Source organism: Diplotaxodon limnothrissa, linkage group LG5 (assembly GCF_057381915.1).
Source record: "Diplotaxodon limnothrissa isolate DT_005_m linkage group LG5, D_limnothrissa_male_GT1.1, whole genome shotgun sequence".
NCBI lineage: Eukaryota > Metazoa > Chordata > Actinopteri > Cichliformes > Cichlidae > Diplotaxodon > Diplotaxodon limnothrissa.
Window position 1 is genome coordinate 18,937,467 of NC_140600.1, and position 16,446 is coordinate 18,953,912.

Consider the following 16,446-nt stretch of genomic DNA (forward strand, 5'->3'; position numbering starts at 1 on the left):
AGCAAGGTATAACTTGCTAGCATTGGTTAAACCAATGCTAGCAAGGTATAACTTGCTAGCATTGGTTTAACCAATGCTAGCAAGGGGCGATCGTGGCTCAAGAGTTGGGAGTTCGCCTTGTAATCGGAAGGTTGCCGGTTCGAGCCCCGGCTCGGGCAGTCTTGGTCGTTGTGTCCTTGGGCAAGACACTTCACCCATTGCCTACTGGTGGTGGTCAGAGGGCCCGGTGGCGGCAGTGTCCGGCAGCCTCGCCTCTGTCAGTGCGCCCCAGGGTGGCTGTGGCTACAATGTAGCTTGCCATCACCAGTGTGTGAATGGGTGGATGACTGGATATGTAAAGCGCTTTGGGGTCCTTAGGGACTAGTAAAGCGCTATATAAATACAGGCCATTTACCATTTACCTAATGAAGTGGCCAGTGATTGTACAAATATTAGTCCATAATGTCTATACCAGTGTTTACACTGGTTTTCAAAAATGAGGTACATTTATACACTAGTCCCAGCATAACTACGTCACTTGGGGTTCTTCATAGGCTGATGAAGTATCTAAATAGTTAAAAAAGAACCACAATGGTCTCTAGTTTCTACAGTGTAGACAGAACAAAAGTAGGTGCCAAATGCAACAGTTAGAGCCCTTAAACAGTTCCTGTATTCTTAAGGACCCTTTAAACAACTAACTTTGAAACTTCCTGCTGTTCAGAGTCCTTTCAGCCCCACTGTTGACAGTACTTTAAGTCTGCCTTCATCTCAACCGCTGCTGAGCAGTGTGTGATGAGGCCATAGTCTCAGTGTCTGCTGGAGCTTTGTCCTGGTTGATCTCAGAGGGCAGACTTCCAACTTATTTATAGCTCTGCTGTGGGTGTCTGAGGAAATGCTGCAGTGACTGGGGGCAAGGCTTGTGTTTGCCTTAGTATAGGTCTCTTCCTCCCAAGCAGACAGAGCTCATCTTAGAGGGCTCGCGGGCAGCGGCGGGGTGCAGAGGGCAGTGGGTTATAAACCGTCCCAAATGGCGACAATTCAAAACATTTTCCCGCAGCCTCCGCTTTAGTAAGCACACAGGCAGCTCATTGATAGCAAGTGTTACATTCCTCCATCCCATCTCAATATCCCTGCCCAGCTCAGTGTGCTCTCTGATCTTCAGGCCTGTCCTGAAAGCTGAGATCACTTCCCCCAAGGAGTTGTAGCTCACTGCCCACTCTCCATTTCCTCTCGCATTGATGCCGTACATCTAATTTGTTCTCTTATATCATCATTCGGCCTATCCATCTGTTGACCTCATTTATTTGCTTTTCAGTTAAAGCTGTCCTTGGATCCCTTTAAACCCCGACTTTTAACCATATTAATTCAGATCGTGCCAGCAGCAGACTGCTTTCACAGCTAACAGTAAAGTGGTTGTCACTGGCAGCTGTCTTCTATCTTCTATGACTAAACAGTTTTACCTCAGTTCACATGCAAGTAAACCTGCATATTCAAAATACGATTGATTCTTTTTCTTGATCTCGCCAAAATTAAGTATTTTGTCATTACTTGTCATTGCCTGCTATTTAGATTGGGTAGCCCAGGACTTACTTTAATGGTTTCCCTTTGCCCATCCCAGACTGAGCTTCACTTTTCCTTAGCTAACCTCTTGACCTACTTCTTATTTTCCCTGATATGATTCTGTCAGCAGCCGCTTGCAGCTGAGCCTGAGGTGCTTGTTAACTCCCCCCACAGCCATTTTGAAAGCGGAGTTCACAGCAGAGCGTGTCAGCATCTACATAAACAATAGACAATAGACAGATACACCACAACTGCTGCCTGCTCTGGCTGGTGCTGATATCCCTAAACAAACAAACAAAAAAACATGATCGCACACACCGAAGAAGAGGGAAGAGAAGCAAAGAGGAAACCCTTTAACACAAGCTTGGTTGCATTTCATGAATAATTCAAAACCTTGTGACTTCTGAGAGAGAGAAAAAAAAAGGCGACCCTTTACACACTCATACACTCATACATACACACACACACACACACACACACACACACGGTGATCACAGCGGTACAGAGCGGAGGATAAGTGGGGAGCGTGTGAATGTGCGCAGCAATATGTCAGGTTGAATTCATGGTTTTTAGGTTGAGCCCCATTTGAAGATTCCTTTCACTGCTGGAGTTGAAGAGTAGCTTTACATGTAGATGCCGTCATCCTGTTTATCCTTCTTCATCCCATAAGCCACTCCTATGCTATCCTACACTCCCCCACGTCCTGTTCGTCATGCTCTCTAGCTGACTAAGTTGTAGCTCTGGTAAAAATGCCCATTTCTGGCCTCGCATTCTGACCCAAAGAGGCTGACTCGTCTGCACAATGGCGTTACATAATCGTCTATACAACACACTTTTTAAGATAACACTGAAAATGTAAATCATCAGTCGTGCCGCGGGACTGAGGTGGGTGGATCGCTTCAGTGAGGCGATGCTGTCAAAGATGTTGGAAGAATCACCCTCAGACCACTATATTCGAAATAATGACAGGAAGAAATAAAGGAGTCTATTAGAAAAACAAACTTTGAACTCAAATGATGGAAAAACACCAGCCTCGTGATGGATATTTAAACACTGAATATCCACAAAAACAGACAAATTTTAAAGTGTCGGTTTGTTCCATTTAAATGCCATGAAAGACTTTTGCAAAATGGTAAAAACAACACTTCTCGGTCATGTATTAAGCTAAATCTTAGTATATTATTTACCGTATGGTCCCATCTTACTACAATGCATGAAATCGCCATCTGTGTGTTTGTTTCTTTGTTCACAAACTCCTCCTAGACCATCAGGAGCTGAGCAACCAAACCTGGCATGCAGGTTTATCTTTGGTCCTTGAAGGTTGTTATCTATATCAGATCTTACAGTGCCATCAATTTGCCTAGCAACAGTTTGAAAATGGCCTGTTTTTAGAGTTTATGCACCCGTAACATCTTATAAAATTATCATCTGATGTAAGATCTAATTTAAACCTAGAAAAGCTGAGTTATGCATGCATATTGTTGATACTCTAATGCCATCACTTTGCCTGGCAAACACCTAACAATGTGCTAAAATGACCCGTTTTTACCCTTTAGACACCTACAGCACCTTGCGAAAGCATCCTATCATTTTAATTTCACAACAGTAACATCTCATTTATATCCTCAAAAGCTGAATGATACATGCTTAGCAACCACCTAGCAACGGGCTAAAATGACCCATTTGTAGCATATAAACAACATCTACTGTCTCTATTTTTGTACTTTTCTCAGTGTGATAAAGTGCCAACAGCACAAACAAGCCAAACAATACTCTAACATGGGCATTACTAGTTAGTTAACAAAAATGTCTGTAATTCTACCTTTTTTATTACCATGTTAAGCAGTTTATTATATCTTTAAATATAACTAGAAAATTATATTTCGTTTGTAACATAATAAAAAAACCGTTTTAGTTAAACGTACTATTAAAATGAATTAATTTTTTGGGGGGGAATCAAGTAATTATATTAGTTACCAGTATGCCAGTAACTGTAATATAATTAGAGGAATATGTTGTTTGGTTCAAAGTCATCTTAGTCTCTCCGTCTTCAGCGTGGTCTGGTATGTCTTAGCTTAGCACTGTGGCTTGGGTTGTGCAGCTGCAAGCATAGACTGTATATAAAAGTCTAGTTTATGTATACAGTCTTTGTTCAGAAGAGGAGACTTCAGCCTTCTGGTATCAACAAAGTAATCTTAGCTAAGCTAGCCGGTTGCCTGCTAACAGCTTGCGTTCACATATCTGCTGGGATTTTTGAACCTTGTGAAGCGAGTACTTATAAGATGTTGCTGCATGTGGTCATAATGGCAAATGTTAAGCTAGCTGCTGACAGACAGTAAATACCATAGACTCTGATAAACATCCACAGATCGTAGGCTGCTGTCTGTAAAACCACAAAAAAGCATCACTTCTGTATGATTTCCTTACAGTTAGGTAGAGCAACTGAAACGTACACATGTTAAGTAATGTAGGAATTACTCTTTCTGATGACGAATGATTTAAAAAGAAACAATTCAGCAATTTATTTTGCAGTGATTACCTTATGGGAACTTATCAAACACTGGCAATAATAAATAACATCTGCTCTGTATAAAACACAGCTTTACAGGAGGACGTGAACAAAGAGTGCTCGGGACAATGTGAAGAGCAGTCCATGTCAGAGTATTCATTAATCCCTGCCTTTATTTACACTTCAGTGACAGCTGAATACACGTTGAATGAAATATGGTTAAAAAGCTTAGGTCAGTGTTTACGTTTTCCTACTAAGTTTGTAAAATCTTGGGGACCGAGATTATTTCTTCCATTTGTTTTAACGTATTTTCAAAGCCAAAGACTTTGTACTCCATCGTCTGTTTTTTGGTCACCGCTCAACAGTAAGTCCTGCTCGTCCAAAACCAAAGCTGAATGACTCAGCTTTGTTGCTTCTCTGTGTGTATATGTGTTGTTAAAGTGTTCATGTGCTGCACAGAGAGGACTTGAATTAATGTGGCTTTGAATATGCGCTGCCATTTGGCTGTGGCTAGAGTGGGCAGTTTTTCCTCGCCCTGGAAGTTTGGACTGAAGGGGGGTAATAGAGGGAGGGTAATTCAGTGAACAGGATGTTCTTTGATATCCTCCAGACGAGCTGCTTCTCTGCCACCGGCTTGCAAATACTGACCTGGATATTTAGGTGCAGCAAGTTTATGCAAAGCTGCTTCCAGGCTTGCTTCAGTGCTCATTTTGCTTTTCTTGTGTGTGTATCCATTCTCTATTGCCCTCCGTCATGTAACAACGTTCCAAAACCTAATTAGGGCCAGTGTGAGCTTCTATTGACTCACAACAGACACCGCTTCCTAATGAGACCTCAGGAATAAAGATCATTGACAAAAAAAAAAGAGCTGCTTTTATTTTTCTCCCAGAAATCCTTTTAGTCTTACTTTCTTTTTCTATCTCTTTTTAGCCCCAAGGACCTGCAGCCCAAAGCAGTTTGTGTGCAAAGATGGGGTAACGTGCATCTCAAAGGGCTGGCGCTGCGATCGGGAGAAGGACTGCCCGGACGGCTCTGACGAAGAGCCTGATGTTTGTAAGTCTTTCAAAAAATAATGAGTTTAAAGGCTCAAATATGCTGTATCCAAATAAATCATCAGGTTATTGAGCATGCTGCGTCTCACTTATTCAGCAGAATAAACTATCTGGCAGTTAATCATTCAGAGACAGATAACTGTTGTCCTGAGAAGAGACATTAAAGACTAGTTATGTTGCTTCTCTTTCTTGTTGTATAATAGAGTCCAGAGTGAATCATTCTGTGCTCAGGTTACTGCTTATCACATTTGATAAGAATAAGGGTGTGTTTGAGGCAGGTTAAGACAGGGAGCATTTTCACTAAATCAGTTAAAAATGCAGTGTTATGCAGACCTTACATTTTATTCAATCTCAAATTAAAAATGCGAGCTCACTTGGTCTAAAGAACATCTTCAGCTTCTCTGTGCAGAATACATTCTTTTGGCAATGTGTGAATTATGCACGTAACCAACGGTCACCAAGTGTGAAATTGGCTTGGAAATTGATCAGAACCTGCATGGGTAGATTTGTAAAATGTATCTTCCTCTGTATCCGGGGTATGCCAATATAATACTGCAGCGTTTGTTCTCTCAAACACGCTCTAACAGCAGTTGTTGACTAAAAGACCGAGATTGATGCACTTTTTGATTTATTTGGCTAACCACCGCCAGACGAGAGAAAACAATGGGATGTTCTATCAGCAAATGAGAGGAGGTCGTTCTGCCGTTGAGTAGCTCTGTCACGGCCAATTAGAAGATCTACAAAGTTTGTTTTTCCCTGGTAAATGTGATTTTCCACTAACACTCAGACCCACAGAGGACACAGTCGTGACACGAAACCAAACAGAAAGTGCTAAAAAAACAAGAAAAACAAGAAAAAAAAAGACAGCTCTTGTTTCAAAGTCCTCAACTAGATGTTGAGATGCTTTGAGGCCGAATCCCTGGGGTGAGGATGAAAGTAGCAGTGTCTTTTTGGTCATCCTCTGAGACTAAAATGCCTGTAGTTATCTAAGAGGACAGAGGGCTCCGGGTGGGTTGGGGAGTGGTATGTGTCTGTGTATGTGTGTGTTTTTGGAGGGGCTGACCTGGGAGAGAGAGAGAGCAACTGTGTGGACAGAGAACTGTAGCTGCAGTCTAGACGCATGAGGCTGTATGAGAGCAGGTCTGGAAGTCATTAGAGACTCGCCCAGAGCAATGGAGAAACCTGCTGTTTTTCACAACCTGCCTAGGCCAAACACACACACACACACACACACACACACACACACACACACACACACACACCCTCCCCGCTTCTCATCTTGGCCTTTCTTCTTCTGTGTCTATCTGGGACAGGAAGAAGTGATTTGATCCTCTGTTTCTTGCTACTCCATCTATCGTATGCCAAACCTCTCAACAGCAGCAGTCATAGGACCTATTGCCTCCAGGGACCCGATTTTATACAGTCAGGGAGGAAAACTCTAGAAGTGAAGCAAGGTCAGAAAATAAACAGGTGGTTAAACCATCTGGCACAGGAGGCTTTAATTGGGATCGTGAATTTCTTTTATGCTCAGTTAATGCTATCCTTGCCGTAATCAAAATATACCAGCAATCAGGTTTTCCAAATCTCAAGAAAACACCCAAACCAACAATGAACGGATGCTATCGGCATGTAGTCACAAACAAACATAATTATTAGCCACATGCAACATTAAGAGGTTAGGACTAATGTCTCACAGCAAGAAGGTCCCGGGCTTGAATTCACAAGCTGCTCGGGCCGTCCTGGGTGTCCATATTCTCCCAGTGCCGGCGTGGGTTTCGCCAGAGGCTCTCGGTCTTCCTCCCACAGTCAAAAGCCATGCAGGTTATGTTAATTGGTAATTCTAAATTGGCCGTAGGTGTGAACATGAACACGAAAGGTTGTCTGTCAGTATGTGTTATAGTCGTACGACAGGCTGGTGACCCGTGCTCTCACCCCATGGCACCTGGGAAAGGCTCCAGCTTCACCATGACCCTGAAATGGATAAGTGATAACAAACAAATTGTTTTTCCTCCGTTTATGAAATTTGACAAAAGCATGGGAGCTTAAATATGCTGTGAGTCTGTAACCCCAATAGGCATGGAAGCAATACTGGGCTTTGCAGCTGATGTTGATACAAGCCACATTTTCCTCCTTCACACACACATTCATACAGCGCTTTATTCTGTGCCTTTAAATACTTTCTATTTAACTATCACGCGCACACATTGACACTCCGATAGATGCCTCGGGGGCAATTTGAGTTCAGTATCTTGCCTTAGGATACATCAATCTTTAGACTGGATGAGCTGGGGCTCAAACTGCAGATCTTCCGAAGCCACAGGCAATATATGAGCTAGTTTTACGTTAAGATGGTCAAAATTTTTAAGTAAGAGTAAAAATAAGGATGAGCGACACTGCGAAGGTCTTGCCTAACTCTGAAACTCGTCTGCTTAGTTGTGATGCATACTCTACATGTGCCACATACAACACTGAGAGTCTGAGCCGCTCCCCTGCTGGATGGTCTCTGCGATGAAGCAATTTTTAATTTGCTGCAGTACATTAAATTTTAAATGACGGCATAACGGCCAACATAACCTAACCGCCTAAAAAGCTGCTCTAAACCAGAGTTTTCAGAGAATATGACAAGAGATAATAATGGACAGCAAAAACATCATATACTGACAAACCTGCGTTTTTATTGTTTTGATTAAAAGTGCTCTTTGTTGAGGGCCTTTTGCAGATGCTTCTGGTTGAAAGATGCATGAGGTAGTTTATTTATTCACTCATGTGGACGGAGCTTCACAGTGGGCTTTGTTGAGGTGTTGGCTATTGCCAGTGAAGTCAGCCACTGTCCAGTGCAGCTGCTTTGCCCTGCTGCGTAACCCCTACAATGCTGTTCTTTGTACTCCGGGGCGCTGGGTCAGACTGGCATAGAGGGATACTGAATGAGTAAAACAAAAATAAAATGGTCTTCTGGGCGTGAGGCCTTTATATAGAACTTTGAACTACATTTCTAGTCAATGAACAGTTAAAAGCCAAAAGATGAATATTAGTGTGGTCCGCAGCCTTCAGGTTAGGGCTGCTCAATTAATCGAATTTTAATCACGATTACGATCTGGGCTTTCAACGATCATTAAAAATGACTGAGCCGATTATTAGCCCCTCCCTCGTTTATCCGCGACACCTTAAAGGCCGGTCCGTGAAAATATTGTCGGGCATAAACCGGTCCGTGGTGCAAAAAAGGTTGGAGACCGCTGATTAAGAGGACCCGAGGGAAGCTCGGAAAGCTAAGCAGAAGTTATTTGGAGAGGAGAGTGACTGCCGCTGGTTGAAAAGAGAGGTAAAAAAAAAAAAAAAACTTCAGTGGTGTTGCACACTATTTTATATTATTTTTTTAAAGTCATTGTTAACCCTTTAAAGCCGGTCAGAGCAGCACGCTCCGTTTTGTGTAACTATTGTTAAATCCCTGTAGAACCTGGACCATGTAAGCTAGCGCAATAATTTGTTTTGCATATGAAACCAGAGGAGTTGTACTTACAACTTATGCCATCAGCTTGTCCTCGGTCACGGTTTCCTTCCACATAAAGCTTTGCAAAAATTGCATAAAAAGCGCTTGCAGGAACAAAAACATAATATTCCAGAAACAAGCTTCGCTGATCCGATCAGCTGTTCGTAACACTTCCCACAGTGAAACAGGCGTCAGCGCGAACTATCACATGTCCGCAATTTCCTGGCCGAAACCGGAAGTGACGTCATTTTCGCGGAAATGTAGTTTTTTTACTTGTAGGCCTTAAAGGCCTATACTGGTCATGTTTGACTTTTCTGAATAGTTTCTGGGATGCTTAGAACTCGAATTGCACTGCTGGAAATAGTTTATTTTGATGCACCTGCTGTTTTCTTTGAAAATTTGCATCATAGGATTGTTTTTTTGTTTTTCCTGCAGTATATAAAAATTGGTGTATCTCCAAAATAAAACTATGAACACACTCAAAATAAGTTTCCTGTTGTTGTAAACTATTTTTTGCAACTTTTTTGTATTTAAAGTTTTGAGGGATAAACCTCTTAAATTTCTCCAAGTAGAAATATATGTAAAAAAACAAACAAAAACGATTTTCAATTTTTTTTTTGTAGTTTATTGCACTTTTTTGCAATTAATGTAGTTACTATGGACTTAATGCATACATATTATTAAAATATGGGCTATAACAGTTGTATAGCAACTTGAAATGCTCCCATAAATGGCACTACAACATGTAATAAAATAATATAAGCTCTGGCGGACTTGGTTCTATAGTAGGTCTTAAAGGGTTAAATAAATATCGTCAAATAATCGTGATCTCAATTTCAGTGAAAATAATCGTGATTATGATTTTTGCCATAATCGAGCAGCCCTACTTCAGGTAGGGTGTCAATTCCTGCCTCGATAACACAGGAAGAGCGTGATGCTGAAATGATGGCCCTCCCTGTAGCCTCTAAGTGCATTTTTAGACTGACATTTCCTGTCTAGTCTACAATTAGCTTTTTAGGAGATGAAACATATTTGTAACAGCCACTTTTAGAGTGGGAAAACAACTGATGTAGTGGAGCATCTCACTGATGCCTATCAGAAGAAATGAAAGACTGTCATGAAAATAAAATCTAGTAAGTTTCATCTTTAACCTTGGAAGGTAAAAGCGGTTATAATCTGCTGATATACAGTTGACTGTTGTATAAGACAGCAGTTATAAAAGGAGCAACAACCAAGGTCATATTAAAGCCATTAAATTAGATAATCCTAGGTTAGTATAAGTGTCTGTTGTTCCTACAAGGATTAAGGTATAAGTACTTCCCCTTTTTTACACACATTTTTACCTCTCATAATAACAATTTTAATTATTAACTAAAGAAGATGAGGAAAATAGGTTTCAAAGACCATGGATCCATGCCAAATGAGTGCAGCAACATAATTAGACAACACTTTAACCGACTCAGTAAATCTGATTCTCGCAGTTGGAGGAAATTTAAGTTGTAATGCAGACACGCGTGACAAAGAGGACTCATAGTAGTAATAGTTAAAAAAAGGTGTAAACGTGACATCTGGAATCTCTTATTGTTTGTGTGTTACTGTACCTATAAATGCATTCAACAGATAGAGAGTATCACTAGAGCTGATCTGAAGAGCACTTGTAGCATTTATATTCGTAGGTTTCATTTATATGGAGCTTTTTTCACGCTTTTACTATGCAATCAAATAGAAAATGTTTGCAATTATAAAAACTGAGCAGAAGCTAAAATTCAAAAAACTGTATAAATGTATTTACTGTTATTAAAACAAATCTAAACATTTTGTTTTTCAAGTTTAAAAGTTGTTAATGAATCTAAAACATGCAGTTCAGTGGAATCTGAAGGATTTCAGTCATGGCTCTTAGCCATAGGTATGTAGTTAATAGGTAATTCTAACACAATTATTTTGCATCATGACCAGGTATCTTACCTGACTACAGCTGCTAGATTTAATTGACATTACACGTCTCTGCTTGACACGTTGCTGCTAGTCTAGTCTGTGTGTATGCGCAGTAAACTGTTACCATGGTTGAGACTCACTGATAGACTTGCTTTGCATCTTTTAGTGTAGGTTATGCCTGTGAAATTAACCTCAAAAGCAAGCAAACCCCTTTGCTTGGATTTGCAAGCAGAACTTTTGGATTCACATTTTATTGCCTAGTCTAAGATAACTCTTGTTTCATTGCATTACAAAAGACTCCAGTGTAACTCCTGAGGGAAATTTCCTGCTCCTTACCTTTTATATATTCTACTGATGTCGTTTTCCCTGCCATATGCCCCATAGGTTTCTCAAAATTCACTGATATTATTCTGCAAAATAACATTGTGTGTTATATTTAAAGTTTCCTATATTTAAGAATAAACTCTGCAAGGATTCAAACCATTCCCTTTTCAGTTATTTTTAAAAATATTTCCAATATGTATGGCTACATTCGTATTATCTTTCAAGGGTTGTGTAAAAGTTCAAATTAATAAGTCTTATATTTGATTTTTAAGCAGTCCATAGGTGTAAAAAAAAAATCTAAAAATGTGCAATACATGTTGTATATACATGTTTACATTTTTTGATATGCATCATCTTATAGTTATAGGTAAAATGACCCAAATGCTCCAAAAACAGGCAAAAGGTAACTGAACACCATTTTCTTACAGGCAGCAAAAAGTCCAAAAAACAAAGTTGATAAATCCACGTTTCCAAAGGAAACGGCAAACGTAATCTCTGTAAAGGCAGAGTGGTTACAATGAGGGAAAAAAAGACACAAAGTAACAGGGGAAAACTAAACACGGGTGGACATAATCAAGGTAAAGAGCGGACAGTAAATATATCTAAAGAAAAGACACCAGAGACAAACCCTGTAATGTAAAAACAGGAAGTAACAAATTGAACACAGAGGGTAAAGTCACAGACAGGATACAGGGACACTAAAATCCCAATGGCCACAACAAAACGTGTACATAGCCATTCGTTCGTCTATTTTCCCCCCTGCTTATTCATGTCGTACTGTAACATAGGTATGTTTTGAAAACATAATGCCGAAGATATTTTTTCTTATATTTCGGGTACAGTTACACAAACTGCAGGAAAAAAAAATACTTCCCCTTATAAAACCTCAGTGCAAGGTGCACTTCTGCAAAGTTTTTCAAGGTGGTTGGCAAGAGTAGGTGGTTTGAAGCATCTTGTTTTGTTGATTTAAGCTCCTTTATTTTCTTCAGTCTCTTTATGTAGACTGACTCTGTGATGCTGAGATCAGGGCTCTGTGGGGGCCTTACCATCTGTTGCAAGCCTCCTTGTGTTGCTGCAGTAGACAGTTCTTTATGACAGGCTCATTCTCTTGCTGCAGAAGGATTTTTGAACCCATTATTTGACTTCCTGATGGTATTTCATGATGGCTAAGATCTGCCCGAATCATTAGAGAAATCACTAACTCCGACCTAAACCCCAGCTGCATTTGCACAAATTCTGCCTCTAACGTGAGTAAATGGCATCATCCTTTCCTGCTTTTTACATTAAGACTTGCTGTCATTTATTTCAGTGCAGTTCCTTTTTTTTATGTGTAAAATAGAAACCTGTGGGTCTGTTTTCACCTCCGCGGAACGTATATTGTGCATTTACTGTAATGACTATATTGAAGGATGTGGCGAGCCAGATGTGACCCACCGACTAAGGGGCCGTTTTTAGATGAGGGGTTGAGGCTGGGGCAGCGAAAAAGGGCAAAGCTGGCGCCCGAAGCAGAGCCCTGCCTATGTTTAGCCAAAAAAAGCATGTCAGGCGTTTCAATTTTTAAAACGCTATTATGTAATCTGAGCTGCCCCAAAAAAGGTGCGGCAGGCCATAGGCACCATAAAGCGAAAGCAAGCCTAAAAAGAAATATACAGCATGCTTTTCAGCTCAAAGAAAATCAGTAAATTGAAGAAAAAACAAAAAAACAAAACTCTGCATTTTGAATGTACAGACAGATGCTGAACACCTGGCTTTGCCTTGTGGCTCATCTTTCTCACCACCTGTGTCTGATTAGTGGCAGCAGCGAACGACTGCAGCCTGTATCCTGTAGTGTGCATTATTGAACACACAGCTTGTCTCCTGCAGCATTTGTTTAACTTCACACTCCTCTTACAATGAGGATTACTCTCATCCCGACCCCTCAACCCCCGACCCTTGTGTTTCATTTATCTATTTCTCAAGGTGATAATTAGTCTGTAACAAATTTAAAAATAACTGTTCGGTTTGGGTTTTGGGGCTCGGTGCTCGATTTGTGACGATTAAAGTCAGCCTGCTGCTCTCTGGGTAAGAGGTCTGAGCCAAAGTGGACTGGAATGCCTTTCAGATATTTAGTCATTCTGGGCCAGCAGTAAGTCTTTGAGGAAAATGTGAACAAAACTGAGAGTTAAGCCTCACACCATGGTGAGGAAAGAAGTCTTTTCAATCTGAGAAAAAGAGGCGCCGCGTAAAAACCTTATTTTAATCAGCGACGGGTCTGTTCCTCTTCTTTCAAAACTCCAAGAGAAAGAGTGAAGGGTAGGGAAAGAGCGTCTCGTTTGCTGTGCGAGAGAAAGACGTGTTAAACTCCTTTCTGTACTTTTAAAGCTGAAGTAGAGCAAGTGTGTTTTGGATCAATGCCCCCACATATTTAAATTTCACACCACACCAGATTTGTTTGGTTTTTTTTTGGTTTTTGCCTGTATCGTTGACTTTTTCTCTCTCATAACCAATACCGGAGTTTGTCCACTCTGTCTAGCTGGTTGGGGTATTCTGATGATGTTGTCCTGTTTGAATCTTTCAATTTACTGCGCTGACAGCACTGTTTGCTTAGTGGTTGCTCTGCCCCGAGGAGCAGTGGTGCTCGTGTGTTTGGAGAAGGCTCAGTTTGTTGTGCTTTCGAGAGCTAGATTTAGCCTTCCTGCTTTGCTTGTCCCCTTGCCAGCCACCCTAGAAGCCCACCCCCCCACAAGAAGGAAGGAAAATGCAGTCTTGATATCTTAGAATGAAAAGAGTGAGCAAAGAGCCAGAGAGCGAAGATCCAACCATTAAACAGCAGGGTGGGGGGAGAGGACACACAGTCAAGCTACATATTACTGAAATAAACTTTTATGATGTAAATTTTTGTAAAAAAAAAAAAAAAAAAAGCACAGCTAATACTCAGATGTGGTTGCCTGTACAAAGAAAATTCAGATAGCCTAACTGAAAATTGTCCCACTGTGGTACTTGTGAGTCACCCACAGGTGCGCTTCGAGTGGCAGGTTAATGTGTTGTTTGCCACCTGCGGAGCAAAGTGTTTATAGGATGGCTGTCAGAAAGAGGGGAAAAAACAGCTGTGAAGTGCAGCATTGTTCCCTTTGCCGCTCGGCTGCCTGCCGTTGCTGTGCCTGCTCTTTTGCTGCCCATCATCTTTTTTTTGACAGGGCTGCGTTGAGTAGCCACATCATAATACAGACCCCCCCCTCGCTGTCCCCTCTCTGTCCTCTCTTAGCCTTAGCGAAGGCTGTGCTGTTGCTGTGTTAATTTTTGGTGTCCTAGTTGTTTGGGGTTTTGTTTTCCTTTGGCAGGGCAGGCAAGGGGGGTGTGGGGTAGGGGAGGGTCGAGGGTCAGGATCTGGGCGCTTCATCCAAGAATATGTCATGTGGCTCAAGAGCATCACCAGTGAGGGCCCGTGAGGACATGGTCATGAGTTTACATTTACAGTATATGTGACGCCTTTGATTAGATTCTTCTTTTCTGTACAATTTGCTTTTACGTTCTCATTTTTAAACGTCTGAAGTATTTCAAATGTAATAAAAGGCAGTGGGGTAGAATTGGTTTTCTCTGCAGTGAGCCTCATTCTGGCTCGCATAAAGCTCCTTTTATCTTTTATTGTAGCACCGGCAGGATCTCGTTATTTGTATTTGTGTTTTTATTGGTGCATTAAGAATCCATTTGACTAGCAATATGGGGGGAAAGTGTGAACTACTCAGTGGAAAACCCTTGCAGCCAAACAGACTTTGGGCTCTGGGACAGCCTAATCCAGACCCAGATCATGACTCCCTCTCAATCAGCTTGTCTCCTTTCTACTGGTGGAGAGGGAATGCAGATGAGGAAGCAGTTTCCAGGATGAATCATTCGGCATTCATCTTGTGAAAGAAAAAAAAATCTTAAAGTTGCAAAATTATGAGAGAGTCCTAAATGACACATACAACATTCTCCTCATAAATCACAAAGCGCCAGCTGCCCTGTCATCACTTTGCTCCTGTGCCCCGTGGCCCTTACCCTTTACTGTTACCCCAGCTCTCCCTCCACGTGGCTGTACCACAGCTCAGGTCAGGCTTCGCACGTGACACTGCTTACAGCACTGTGGCTCAGCCTGTTTTGTAGGGGGTCACAGCCGATTTGTATGATCCAAACAATGGCCTTAGTTCTTTGTTCACCATCCCACTACCATTGCCCCCCTCTGCCCTCATTCCCTTGGACTGGAAAAGTCCATGTGATCTACCTCAGTGTGTAGCGGCTTAGAGACTCCACTGGTACAAGGTGTATGAAATCCTGTATGCCTCAGCCTGCTTTTGATTGGTGCTTAAAGAAGAAAAGCTTTGTTCGGCTCCAGCTGTGACCGCCAGGTGCTTATACTGATTCTGCAGATTAAAAAAGGGGTAAATCATAAAATAGATGGTTACTTCAGCTCTCATATTGCATTGCAGTTTTAAATTTTTAAGGCATATGGAAGAAATGACATCTGTCCTGTATCTGCTGATGCCTCCGTGACGTCTGTAGTGGAGAAACTAGGTCTTGGAACAAATTCTGATTCTCCACAGGAAAAGAATAGTCAAACTCCCCAAACGCAGTTTTTAACCACCGTCAGCATCACAATGCAGGCACTAAGATACTTTTTCTTTTTCGTGGACCCCCGTATTGAGATAGAGAATAGTTGAATCTGTACCCAGTAGCCCTGTGCAGGTCTTTCAGTGAACTAGTGAATGAGCTCTGTACAAAAATAGAGCAGAGGAAACTTCTTAAAGGAAAAAAGGTTCGGGCCTGCTAACTTGGCTCACTCACTGTAGAGGAATGTTGATTAAAAAACCCTGTTTAATTCAAATTAGAAATGCCTTTTCTACCGCGGCACCTTCGCCTGGTGCCAGCTTGAAGAAGAATTGAGCCTTGTGGGTTTCTGGCCACTTCCTGTGGATGAGGTGTTTCACATGGCCTTCTGTGTCTTCTCTCTCTCGCTCTCTCTTTTTATTTCTGTCTGCCTCTCTGTCTCACTCTCTCTCTCTCTGCCTCCGTCACGTTACCTCGCCTTTGGAGGACAAATCATTTTTTATGTGCTGTTTAAAGAAGGAAAGTGAGTAGGCATAACAACGTGGAAGAAAGGCAGAGCCAACAGTTTAACTTTTCACATATACAGAAAAAGCATCTGTAGCATATAGGCAAGCAGTCTGGTTGAAGTCGGTGCGTTAAGCGAGGAACAAAACTTAATTCCTACCACTTGTATATGTCATAACACTAAACACAAGAAATAATTTTTTTCCCCCCATTTTTAGGTTATTGTTTTATTAATGAACGAAACTTAAAGGATCAGTTTGAAACTTCTTTCTTGGCATGAGTTGATGGGAAATTTGATCCCGGTCTCGAGTGTGTTTGTGCTAAATGCAGAGCTGGGACAGAGCTTCGCATGAAGATTTGAAGCAGAGGGAAATTTTTACAGTAGTCAAGCTGTCTCAAAAAATGTCCATCCATCCATCCATTCACTTCCGCTTATCCTTTTCAGGGTCGCGGGGGGCGCTGGAGCCTATCCCAGCTGTCATAGGGCGAGAGGCGGGGTACACCCTGGACAGGTCGTCAGTCTGTCGCAAGGC

At 41.6% G+C, this 16,446-nt stretch overlaps 1 protein-coding gene across 2 annotated transcripts in view; it reads left to right on the forward strand.

The window, feature by feature from the left end:
* Positions 1-16,446, forward strand: part of LOC146632106 (low-density lipoprotein receptor-related protein 1-like) — a 101,239-nt gene that overhangs the window by 14,064 nt on the left and 70,729 nt on the right. For both annotated transcript variants that reach the window (XM_085353220.1, XM_085353218.1), the window contains exon 2: positions 4,979-5,101. In XM_085353220.1, the coding sequence (XP_085209346.1) occupies positions 4,979-5,101 (123 nt within the window). The remainder of the gene's footprint in view (positions 1-4,978; positions 5,102-16,446) is intronic.